The sequence below is a fragment of the Anopheles stephensi genome, chromosome 3 (assembly GCF_013141755.1).
Source record: "Anopheles stephensi strain Indian chromosome 3, UCI_ANSTEP_V1.0, whole genome shotgun sequence".
Taxonomy (NCBI): Eukaryota; Metazoa; Arthropoda; class Insecta; order Diptera; family Culicidae; genus Anopheles; species Anopheles stephensi.
The window spans coordinates 54558528-54572130 of NC_050203.1; the positions used below are offsets into that span (position 1 = coordinate 54558528).

Sequence of the window (13603 nt, forward strand, 5' to 3'; positions counted from 1 at the left end):
AGTAATTCCAGCCGTGCGCCCAGTCTGCTGGACGTATCATGCCGTTTACGCTAGCCCCACAACAGCCAAACTCCCTAATGATAACGTCGGCTAATTTCTTTCTCACACGAAGCTGCTCCACAAATGCTGGGTGGAACAGATTTTCCAAAAGGGTTCTGCTGGGATCAGACGACTTCAGTTCTTCGGGTCTTAGTGAAGCACAGCAAGGAGTAGTATGGACGAATATGGGGCTCCATTTCGCCAAAACGGACATCGAACTTCTCGATGATAGCTTTCCGTGCAATCGAACGGTAAATTGATGTCTAACTTTAATGGGAGTGTCATTGCATTCGGGTGAAAGTTTTTCTTCGAGAGCGAGAGCGAGAAAGAGCGGAGCTTTTCGGCAGTTTTTCTCACGTTCCTGCAACACATCAGGATAACAATAACGGAGCAGGCCAAAATGTCCCACAACAAAACTGCATCATCCCATTAGAGAAATGTATGTGTCCATCTGGAAGCTGCTCTGCACAGGGATCTACAATAGTACCATTCGGCCAAAAAATGGACCCAAAAATGATTGTTGTACTGGTAGCAGCACCATTCGGTGCATCCCTTTCGTGTTGGTTGAGTGTTTGGTTGACCGTGTGAAATGCATCTTCAAACCCCTCGAAACCGAACACGAGGTAGATAAAGGACACCGGTATAGACACGGGATGATAAATTGATTCAGTTTAGCCTGGCGCAAAAGGGGAATACATGGCAAACTTTAACTGTGGGCGATCCACTGGACGATGGTGAGTTGAAGTAAAGTGCTCAGGAAAGTGTTATTGAGACGAGAGCATTAGTGTCCTGACGTCGACACACGTTTGGATGGGTTATCAAGAAAATGTAAAGATGTATTGCACGTGTTGTGGTGATATTTCATTAAAAATTACTGATTTACTTCAACATGTTTATAATGCTCAGAAAAGAATTTAAAATGATTAGCTAGTAAAGGTGATCTTACTAAATTATTTGTCAATAAGCATTAGAAAGTACTTACTCTGTTTTTAGTCCATTATGTATCGATTCTGCCTTCGCCATCGCTAACACCAGCCAGTTCTGTTGGGGGCAAGAAAATCCGTCGCAAACAGTATCACTGGACGACTTTTGTAGACCTAACGGGTAGTGGTGTAAATGACCGAAGAAAGCTGTCCTGAGAATGAGATAATAATATGAAAATATTTTAGTTAAAAATTGATGACAGAAATTGTAACAAGTATTTTCATAAAGAAATATAGTATAACGTGGATTAGTTGTAGTTGTACTTCCCTGTCGTAGAGATGCGTGTTAATGTTATACTTGTCTAATGATTTATTGTTAATCCAAGGTTGTTGTTTAGGTAACAAATATTGATAACGTGATTTAATTTCATAAAATATTTGGAAAAGGTACACCAATCTCACATGACAATATGTTGTCTCCAAATTACTTTAGAAAACTAACTCTTGCAAGTTTAATCTACACCACCTACAGTGACATGTAAAATAAGCAACATTTGGCTTCCATATCCCACAGCACCACAGTAGGGAATTAGATTCGGAAAAACACGCTAACGAATTTGTCAATCAATGTGCTCAACCAGTGAGCACAGTTCGCATCGACTTGCCCTTATCACTTGAAGCTGTCGAGCAGTGAGCGTACACATTTTGTGGCATTTTTAGTTGAAGTTTTTCCCGTGCCCCGTGCATCTGCTGGAAGCACAGCTGGGTAAGATGACAGACGAGCGAGCATCGTGTTATACGATCCTTGTGTCCGCTCCTTTCACTCCACATGTTGCTATCCCCAACCAAGATTGTAGCCTCTTTTCACGCTGAATTTCCATATTTCCACATGTGAACCAGAGCGAGCACAGCAGCAATTGAACCACATTTCGGTTTTCGTTTGTGAGAAGAGAACGCACAATTCTATTTTCCGAATTTTCCTCAGAGGGCACACACACAGGGCCGGCAAGGGAGTGTAAAGGGCGCGCGCGTGTACATTTTTACATCAAATTGTCAACCGAGCGGGCTGCCGAGTTGAATAAAGTTGATTGCTTTCGCTCGTTTCGCGAATGGTTCTGGGTAATCGATGCCGTTGCTGCTTTTTCAATTTATTTGAACTGACTTTTCACGACCTTGGCGGAACGGGAGCACCTGGAAGGGGGTTGGTTGATTTTATTTCTGCGAGTGTCAACGCGTGTTTGCTACTGAATTTGCCGCGAATTTACAGTGGAATTGTGTCAATAAAGGTGATTGGCTGGGATGTTGCGAAACTATCGTAATCGATGTGGATGGTTGGCACGAATGAATGTAATTATTATTTCAATTTTAATATCTCCTGCACTTCATTGTCGCCCTGAGCAATTACTTTCATTATTTTAATTAATAATTCTCAGTTCTCTATCAGCCTCCGACTCGATCGGACGCGTCTAATCGTTATCTGCGATAAGTATAGAGATATCACACTTACAAACCACAATAATAGTGAAGGGAAAGAGAAAGCTTGCTCGGCCTGCAGCCATGGGCCGAAGCAAGAAAAAAATAGCGCCAGGTGACGCAGTCCCCTCGTGCTCATATTTCAACGTCCCGTCGGGTATCACCACGAGCAATAATTACGACATCCTCAGTGAAGACGAAGAAGCTCCAACAACGCTGGCCACATCGGTTCCATCAAAACAACAAAAATCAAAAATTCCACCAATTGTTGTCACCGGCACTCAAGTAGGAGACGTGCATAAAAAAATCATCTCCGTCGGAGTAGTAAGCTACACCACCAACAGCACACGCAAAGGTATTGTGGTGAACACGACAACACCTAACGATTTCAAATTAGTAGTGGAGGTTTTAAAACGACACAACCATTCGTTCTACACGCACCAGCTACCAGAGGACAAAACAACAAAGGTGGTAATCTTCGGGTTACCCGCACAAGAGACAGAATCTGTCAAAGCTGCGCTCGCAGAAGTAAAGATCACACCTAGCGTGATTAAAAAGCTAGAGATAAAGAAAAAGCGGTACGATGACCAATGCATGTATCTCCTCCACTTCCCGCGAGGATCAATAACCCTCAGCGAGCTGAAACAAGTCAGAGCAGTAGACCATCATCGTGTTTACTTTGAGTACTAATCTAACAAAAACGGACCCATGCAGTGTACTAACTGCCAGCGATACGGCCACGGTAGCGCCAACTGTTACCTCTCTCCTGTGTGCGTGAAATGTGCCGGTAAACACGCATCAAAAGCTTGTCCGCTAAGTCAAGCTACTACCTGTCCTGATGGTAAAATAGCCCCAACCAAGTTGAAGTGTGCGAATTGTAGTGAACACCATACGGCAAACTTCTCAGGCTGCTCAGCTAGACTACGACTCAACAACACCAAGGTAACACCAACACCATCTCGCGCTAGAGAATTTAAATACAACGAAGCATCATTCCCGCGTCTCCCAAACACTTCAACTTATCCTAATCCCCCAAAACACACATACTCAAACCTTCTCAACCAAGAACAAAGACACTCCAATCCTAATGCAGATTTTGACCTAAATGAGATAGGGCAAATCGTAGAAGATGTATTTTCAAACTTGAGCCGTTGCAGCTCAAAAAAAGATCTGATCGCAGTCATTGTGCAGATTTCAGCAAAGTATTGCTTTCCTCATCTTAAATAATTCATTAAAAATCATAAATTGGAATGCCAATGGCATTGCAAATAAAAAAGATGAATTTTTCAACTTTCTTTTAAAGAAGAATATACATATTGCTGCCATAAGTGAAACTTTTCTAAAGAACGGTACAAGATTTTCTCATCCAAATTTTTTCACATATAGATTAGATAGATCGCTTGGCGAAAAGGGTGGTGTAGCTTTAGTCATATCTAAAAATATCAACCACGAATTAATGCCCGACTTAAATTTAAAAGTGATTGAAGCAATTGGATTAACTATAAACACCACTACTAGTAAAATACACATAGTTTCAATTTACAACCCTGGTTCAAATACTGATCATGTTAGTTTTAAAAAAAACATCGCAAAGCTAAGCAATATTCCCAATCATTTTATCATTTGTGGAGATCTCAATGCACGGCACCGACTTTGGAATTGTAGTAAGGCTAACCAGATGGGAAAAGCTCTTTTTGAGGAAAATCAAAAAGGAAGATTTTCTATAATACATCCTGAAGAGCATACTTACCACCCAAGTGATATAAACCGTAATGCGTCAACCTTAGATCTAGTTTTAACAAACAAACCCCAAAAAATCAGTAATATAGAATGCTTGGAAAAATTTACTTCTGACCATTTACCAGTATACTTCGAATGCAATTTATCACCAATTGAAAATAACCATAACTTTAGTATCCCAAACTATTCACAGGCAAACTGGACATTATTTAAAGAAACTTTAAACTCCTTCCTTAACACAATAAATCTCAATATTCAAACGATAAATAGAACCAAACAAATAGACCTAATGATAAATTACTTAAACAAAATAATTGAACACGCTCATACAACATCCGTTCCATTAGTAAGTCCTGACAACTTTAAAATAATTCTTCCGCAAAGCATACTTACTAAAATAAAACTTCGAAATTTTGCAAGACGATTGTGGCAACGTAACAGGCGTAATACTCAACTTAAACTAACATACATAAGATTAAAAAACGAAGTAAAACTAGATATCCAGCAATTTAGAAATAACTGCTGGTCCAATAACTTGGAAAAAATGAATAATGATCCAAACAAGAGTAGGCTATGGAGATTTGTTAAAATTATTAAAGGGGGTTCTAAGACAGTTCCTCCACTAACTTCCAATGGCAAAAGGTATATAACAAGTAGAGAAAAATGCGAGGTACTGAAATCACACTTTGAAGCAGCTTACAAAACAACCCTCCATGATCATAGCCCTTTAGAACAACATGTCCAAACCACAAATGATCGATTTTTTGCTTATCATAAAACTCACTCTAGTACAAACTCCAATTTGAAGTTTTGGATAAAACCGAAGCAAATTAAAAAAATCATTAAAAACTTAAAAACAAAAAAATCACAAGGTTTTGACCGAATCAATAATCGCACATTAAAGAATTTGCCTAATAAAGCCATCATATATTTCACGTTTATTGTAAACGCGTGTATTAAAATAAACTATTTCCCCTATGCCTGGAAAATTGCAAAAATTATACCAATTCCAAAACCTAAAAAGGACCATAAAGATCCCAAAAACTACAGGCCTATAAGTCTCCTTAGCTGCATGGGGAAAGTTTTTGAAAAAATCATACTGCAGAAAATACTAAATCACCTTAAAGTTCACGAAATAATTCCAGACTATCAATATGGTTTCCAACCTGGCCTTTCAACCACAAAACAAATCCATAGACTAACTTCAATTATCAAAACACAGCGTGAAATAAAAAAATCTACTGGATTTGTGATGCTAGACCTAGAAAAAGCGTTTGATACGGTTTGGCACCAAGGACTTGTACATAAACTCATCAGATTCAATTTTCCACCATTTATTATCCTCCTTATTCAGTCATTTTTAACCGATCGAAGTTGCTTTGTCCAATTAAATAGCGAAAAATCAGATTTCTTTTTACCGCTTGCTGGATTGCCACAAGGAAGTGTTTTGTCACCCGTCCTGTTCAATATTTTCTCAAGCGACTTACCGAAAACAAAGTCTGTTAAAAAGTATTGCTTTGCGGATGATTTCGCTATGAGTTGTTCAGATTCAGATCCACAAAAAATCATCAAAAACCTCAACGACGGAATTAAACATTACGAAAAGTTTTGTAATACTTGGAAACTAAAAATCAATCGCGACAAATCTGAAGCCATCTATTTTTCCCGCTGCACAAGTGCAAGAAAACTTCCTAGTAGCAAATTGAAAATAAATGATTGGGACATTGCTTGGAGTGAAAATGTCAAATATTTAGGAATATATTTAGACAGAAGGCTAACATACAAACACCATATTGATGAAAAACTGATTAGTGGATCTAAAGTGCTTAAAATATTGTACAGCTTCATCAACAAAAACTCAAAATTAAATTTAAAAAACAAACTTTTGTTGTATATCACCGTAGTTAGACCAACTATTATGCATTCTTCTAAGGTATGGGCTAATTGTGCCAATGTACACATTAAGAAACTGCAAATATTTCAAAATAAGTACCTCAAAAGAATACTTAACTTTCCTCCATGGCACAGTACGTATGATATTCATAGAATTTCTGGAATTCGTTCAGTAAAAAACTTTCTCTCCAATTCTTAATTTCTGAAACGCACACACAACTGCACATGTACATAGTTAGATAGTAAGATAGGTTAATATATTAGGCCATAGGATATAAATAAGGAAACAAACATAGGGTTTTTTCAAATTTTTCCCGAGTCAAGTCCCATTCGTACTTGCAAAACATCCACCATCGCAAAGCGTAAAAAAATTTTTTTTGTATATTGAGTAGAGGTCAATTGATCGGAACCAATGTAAAACTTAAAATGAATGTAACTGTAAATCGAATCAATAAAAACTAATGTAATGTAATGTAATGTAATAATTAATAATTCTCAGAAGAAAAAACATGGATATAACGATTATTTTAAAATCGCGGCCTTTCGGACAACGTAATTGAATAAAATTAAATGCTATAATTTAATCTACCCCGGACAACCCTTCATGAACAAACCAAACGAAACAACTTAACTCCTTCATTAATCTTAACGGTTAACTAGGGGAAACGAACGCTCAACAAACGAATGCACAACAAAACAGGCATCACGTTCCTAAAGTCCCTCGAGAGTAAGGCAAGATTCCAGTAGCCTAGCCGGCTTATCTTGATGCTGCAAAACAGAATGATCTGCTTTGATTCTTCTGCACCGTGCGAGAAACTCCACGAGACCTTCAGTGTAGATCTTTTTATCCCTGGTTGATTTTTTAAACCTTTTTTATACTCACCAAACTACCTCCAAAGAGTAATCTGGATGCTGCATTCCTCCCCGGTACGGATCTCTGCCGCTTTTAGGGCTTTTTTTCTCCCGTCCTCTATCAGATAAAAAAATGCTCCTCCTAGTGTTTGCTTCATAGTTTGCAGCAATAGATTAAACAAAGTGCAGCCGTTGTATCATTGGATTCTGGCCCATTTAAAACGGTAAGCCAAAACCTTGGCTTTCCTTCCACTAGGGCGCTCCCATGTCGTTAGAGTTTAATCGGATAAACTGTCGGCCTGGGGTTGGCTTGATTGAAAAGAGCAAGACATGGCAGAGACGAACAAAAAACTACACCACACGAGGAAAGTATGTACTCGAAGGAATGTGCAGAAATACGACACTCATGAGCCTTGCCTCGGGATGCTACTGATCGTACGGGATCTTGCGAAGCTGATGAAAAGTAAAAGAGTGCTTTTCCCCCAACTCTATCGCGTCTGGGGTGCCGAGTCCGAGTCAGTCACAGTGGCGGGAGCTATGTTGGTGATAGGTGATCACGATGGCTAGATAAGGGCACAAACGACACTCGGAAGAGGACGGAAGAAAATTAAAGTCGGCTATGGGTGATGAGTCCGATAGCAACAAACTGCTGATGCATATAAGGTGGAGTATTACAAATAAGCTACTTCCTGTCAAAGTAAGTTGACATAACATACACATTGACTACGAGAAATGTAACTTAATGTAGTAGTTTTCAAAGAACTATTTGCTTAAATCATAATACAATCGTCTGTACAGGGCATAAAAGATCCATTGATCATTAAAGTAGTTTAGATGGAATCTCGCGATGTCTATAGCTGATACCATCTCCAACTAATTGCTTCTTGTCAGAGTTTTCTTCAAGGAACACCGACTGATTTTATATTTATCGTTGTACTCCACTGCGAATACAAAGACAGGTACACTTTCTGGCTTTCAAATACATAGACTCATAGATCTGGATGTATATGTCGAATAGGAAATCCTGTAAATTGAAGCACATCGATAAGAATCTTTACAGATCCTTCCTCAAATATTTTTTCACCTATTTTTTTCTTGACTTGAATCTACTCTTATGTATTCTCCTAATTCTTTAGTATTCCCCTGCAATAGTCCAACACACCACCAAAATTGCACATATTGATTGACAATGATTAACAGTGATATAAATAAGTCCTCATTGTGACATTGGTGCAGCCAGAAATACGCTGGAAAATTGTAAAGAACGACCACAACCAGTCGAAACCGGAAAGAAATGAAAAACAGTAAATCAATTTAAGACTTCTTCGTTTCCTTTCAATTTCATTCCTCGACGTAAACTCGACGCGAATCCTCTGGTCTAGCCGTAACGTGTGTGTGTTTTTTGGAACAAGAAAATCCCTTCCGGGTCTTCAGTATTCCGGTGAGGGGACTCCTTGAAACCTCTTCAAACCGTTGTAGCTATGTGTCCGTTGCGGTGACAGTAATTCGCCTCCAGTTGCTTTGATTTCCTGCACCGCACAAGACCTGTCCAGGGAGAAAATGTGGATATCATTTCCGGCACTTAAAGGACATCCGCTTGATGGATGGGACTGGTTGATAGAGACAAAGTAATGTCATCAGAAATCATTTAAGAGTTCTTTAAGAGCTGCCTCCCAAGAATGGACTCGCGTGTCCGTAAGCGCATTGTAGAGGTAGTAGATGCGAGATATTTTGCGGCCGTCCCAGCAGTTTTCAAACAGATTTCCATGAAAATCTTTTCCCTTTTTTTAAAGAATTCATTCATTGCTGTTGTCCTTCTTCATGAAGTCTTAATTCGCTTATTTCTCTTCATTTCGGTCATTTTGCCGATTCCAACAATATCTGGTGGGCAACAAAACGGGGGTGCGTTAGGAAAAGGAAAGCAGTCGAAAAATTGAAAAGTGCTCTTCGTTTTCATTCAGCTTTTTGTGTGGTTCATTGGATATACAGAACATAAAAACAAGGCATGGCATCAGGCAGGAGGATACGGTTCTCGTTCGATATTTTTACCACGAGTCCAGCACGATCTGCTGAACTTGTGTGGATACGAAAATACATTGAGTGAAAAAGAAATTTTCCAGCAATGAGGTAAATGGGACTGAGAGCATGTTTCCCAAAAAGAAAAGAAACCAACCTGCTTTCATTGAGAGAACAACCGCTGTGAAGGAAAGAAACGTTCTTTGCTTAAAACAGTGAACTTCGATAGACCGTCCGAGTACGCGAGTCCAGCAAAGGGAGGTTAGGCACTTTATTTGACTGTAAAATTTTTATTAATCCTCCGAGGTGTGCAGGTGGCAAGATATCCCATCTTGAAATGTAAATGGGTGTTAACCTTGAAACGGTGTGACGTAGTTGCAAGCGAAAATGAAAATTTTCTGAAAGGGGATAATTCGATATCTTAATAACGTTATCCTGTAGCTTTCTTTAAACTTTAAAAAATATATTATTGTATAATTTGATATAGAAGAACTGTTTTCTTATTCAACGTTGAGCACTTGGAGCTCTTTTAAAGGCTACTAATTAAATAACTCACAAAACGAGGATGGAGTAGTAAAAATTACTTCCGAGGAAGGTAAGGTAAAGTCATCCTCATTTATTTTCCCAAGCACTCGTACGTCCATAATACTCGCCATAGGGAGCTTATTTTCACTTCAAGATGGTCCATAAAGTTATGAAAATAATCATCCCTTTTCATTAAGCAAGAAAATGGCGCTGCCTGGTAGCCTCCACGAAGGATACCATTATCACCCCATTCCTTGGTGAAAGAACCGTACGTCGATTGCGTTCGATTGTGCAAAGGAAATTTAAGAACTACCGGCCTCTCGTACGAAAGTGTTGAGCCTGTTTCGTGTGCTGAGCCTCCTCGTTACTTGCCCCATTAAATGCCATAATGGTGCAAAAGTAGCCGGGTCAAAGGGAAGCAAAAACAAGACCAGCATCTCCATCAATCGATTTAGACGGCCTGTTGACTATAACTGGATGGGTTATGTGTCCAACGAAATGGTAGCGAAAGGTTATTGGAGGAGTTACACAAATAGTGAGGAACGAGGTACAAAGCACAATAACCATAACCGGCCAACGGCTACGGTTTGCTGGAAGCCGATGGACCACCACCACCGTACGGGAAAGATGGAAGAACTTTTGGTCAACCGTTTTTCCCGACGCTTTATTTTTCCTTTCACCTTTTCATTGTTTTTTCTCACACTCGTAGCCGCTACCGGTCTGTTTTAACACGTGCAGCGGCGACGCGAGTTGGTTGGTTGGGAGTTGATGATTTTTTGTTGTTACATTGGAAACGCTCGCAAAATAGAGTTTTTCTCCACTGTTTTGGGCAAAATACAACATCATCATGACGTACGGGTACATCTGGGAAAAACGGTGCAAAAGACAGCGAGAGAGAGAGAAACAGAGAAAGAGAGAGAGAGTGCGGAAGACAAAAAATAGCCCGCGATCCGCGACTCGGAAGAGAAGATAACAATGGAACTTCAGCGAAGTGGAAATGATATTTTCCTTGCTTGTGTCAAACAACAAAACACCGGCAATGGGATGAAAGCAGGGCTGCAGCGGGACGACGACGGTGTGTCTCTTACGAAAACATAATACATGCTTCAACCCGAGTGCTGCTAGCACGGTAAGCAAGATGGAAAAACCCATATTGGAAGATTACGCTAAAAAATAAAAACCATTCAAGGTATGGCTGGCTTCACACTAGTGAAGTGAGATAAAAATGCTAAAACGGGGGAAAAGTCGACCAAAAAGTGATCTTCACTACAGAATTGAAAGCACAGTACGATGGCGACGAGTTTTATTCGGCCTCACTCTTCCTCTCTCTCTCTACTCGATGACACGCTAGAAAATGGGAAGTAAAATAATAGAAGACAAGCTAGAAGGCCAATGGAAGTGTTAAGTGAATTAATGTGCAACTAAATGGACAGTTTTGACCGAGCGGAGTCAAAGGAAGAACAGCAAAAAACACCACGATCATCAAGCGCGAATCCTTCGGTACGGAAACGGTGAAGCCAGCGTGAAGTGGTGATTGTAACTTGGAACACAAATGGACAAAAAAATGGAACACAACAATGGCCCGGGGCATGGGATGATTGTTTAAATGGATTGAAATGTTTGGCGGAGCGCCGGAGGTTTGATGCACGTGGGTCAACAGTTGCGCTCTGGGTTGAGTTTCGTGGTTAAACAACGCTCAGCAAGCAATGATTGCACTGCAGTTTTCCCATCCAGTTGAAGGGTTTTCCGTTTTTGTGGTGGAAGGAAAATATGAAAATGGAAATCAATTGCAATTGCATTCCATTTGCCAATCGGGAAGAATCTCCGAGAGCGGACGATCCAGAGGAGCAGCGACAATGAGCACGACGGACACTCTAGGAATGGTATTTTCATTGGAATTTGATATTTGAGCTATTTTTATTCTCGCTACAAAAAAATACTCGATCCATTTTTCATTTATATACAAACGTGCCACTGAGAGGGGATTTGTTTATAGCTTTCTGGAGCACGTCACGATTTACATAACAAAGACATTAGCCGTTCAAGAATGCAGCAGCAGGAATTAAAGCTCTACGTGTGATCATAAATCGATAATAAAGCAAACGGAGCTTTTTCCCGTTGCTGGTTTCGGCTCCGTTTAAAGAGGGCGAGAAACCATTCAGGTAAGTCTTGGCGCGTAGGCGTTTTGCATTATGTGGGGTGGTTAGCGAAAAACAGGACTTGGGCCGCAATTCAAAACAACGTCCGTAAATCTTCGCCTACGCAACGCATAAAGCGATGGAAAATGGAGGAAATATTTTCCAACGAAAAGGACACACGTACACGCACACACAGGCAGAGGATACCCGTGCGGTATCATGCATTATTCTACTTCACGCTCACAAGCGGTACCTCAGCCACACAGTGGTCCAGCACACAACAAAGCGCGGACATTGACAGATGGAATTTTTTTAATGCTGCTATACCGTTTATTATGGTTATACATTTTCACTTATGCATTGATCCTACAAAATCTCATATAATGTTCCAATGGTCAGTATCAATTCAAAGAATATTTGATATGGTCCACGTTCATGTCACAAAAACGTTCCAGAGAATTGCTCAGAAAATCTCCATCTTCTTCAGCACTTACTTTTTCCAATTCAACAACATTATTTGAATATCCCTTTCCTCTTCTTTGGCCTGGCGACCTCCTGGGATATGCCTGCCTGCCATGCATGGGATATGCCTGCCAGACTTATTGATACCACGTAGTTGAATAGTCATGCCTGCCATATGAAGACCGGCTCTGTTGTCGAGCCACCGTGGGTAGGAAATATGTCGCAATAGTTTTGGATCAAATTTAATTTTCTAGTAAAATATTGCTATGCATTAAAATATATAAAAATAATTTCTAATTATGTTTCATGTTCTTCATATTTGTTCCTTTTATTTCATAACAATCTAGCTTTCATACCTTCAGCAACCTTTGGTGAGAATTTTCAGTCAAAAAAAATTTACCCTATGTCCGCAAGTGGCCCAATGTGAACCATCACCAAGGGATTGAGTGCGGTTTTTCCCGTTGAATTTTCACCGTGGCTTAGCGCTGCTAGCTGGAAAGCCTACGCGAAAAAACCATAAGCATGAGATGGTGTACAGTGGATAAATCTGTGGTTGTGTTCGTGTGTGTGTGTGCGCCCGCGCAAAAAAGAAACGATGGCCAACTCATCCAAAAAAGGATCCGCCCGTGGATAAGAAAAGTCAAACGGAAGTGTTACGGCAGTGAAGCGAAAGGAATAGTGGTTGAGAAGTGGCTACGAAAAGCGAACAAGTTTCGGGCCGGAAGGAAACCCTTACAGGAGACCGAATGATGGAAAATATGGTCGTTCGGTGGGGGATGGATTGGAGTGCGGCTGGATGCTGTTGTGGATGTGTGTACTTATAATAACGGAGTACCATAATCATGCCAATCGTAATCAGGCGGTTGATGGAGTTGAAGTGCGCCAAGTTATCGCGTTGCGAGTGGGATAGTGGGAGTACGCAGGCAATCTTTTTGGTCAAAAAGGGGTCTTGAAAGACATTTCATCCGCTGTTGGGCCTTTAACATTGAGATTATTTACTTTATATTATCAACTTTGTATCACTAAAAATATTCCATTATGTTAAAACAAAGCCTTGCAATATCCTGTTCAGATTCTCCCGCTCTTACTTTTATCCCTAGCTACACAAGTAAAACCCGTTTCTATGGAACGATGGCTAAAAGTATCAAAATATCCTCCAGGGACTGTTGTGCGAATTTCCTCCTCACCATCACAAAAGGTTAGCGACCCGGGAACACACCTGCTCCTTTTATCACGGGATGTCTCTGTACAGCCAGGCTGGCACACAGGCTCTCCTTTCGCCCGCAGGCAATCATAATTCCTTACCGAGCTCGCTTACACCAGGTAGAACGTAGTGGTAGCGGTGGTGCGGTTGTTTATGAATGAGGAAAAGTTTTTCATTTACCAAATCCTAAACAGCAATGATCCTTCATTTGGCCGAGTTTGAGGAATGCTCCGGGACAAGGCGAACGCCCAGTTTTTCTGCTCCCGAAAATGGGTTTCCTCCAACCACCGCCACCACCCGCCGGTGGTGGGTCGCAAGGCACCATTAATGAAGTTCGA

The 13603-nt window shown here is 40.4% G+C and overlaps 1 protein-coding gene across 12 annotated transcripts in view; it reads right to left on the reverse strand.

The window, feature by feature from the left end:
* Nucleotides 1-13603, reverse strand: part of LOC118513378 (mucin-5AC) — a 182285-nt gene that overhangs the window by 114384 nt on the left and 54298 nt on the right. For 10 of the 12 annotated variants that reach the window (XM_036059036.1, XM_036059028.1, XM_036059035.1 and 7 more), the window contains one exon: nt 1022-1174. In XM_036059036.1, the coding sequence (XP_035914929.1) occupies nt 1022-1062 (41 nt within the window). In that variant the 5' untranslated portion in view covers nt 1063-1174. The remainder of the gene's footprint in view (nt 1-1021; nt 1175-13603) is intronic. The other 2 variants (XM_036059037.1, XM_036059038.1) reach the window with 1 other exon arrangement.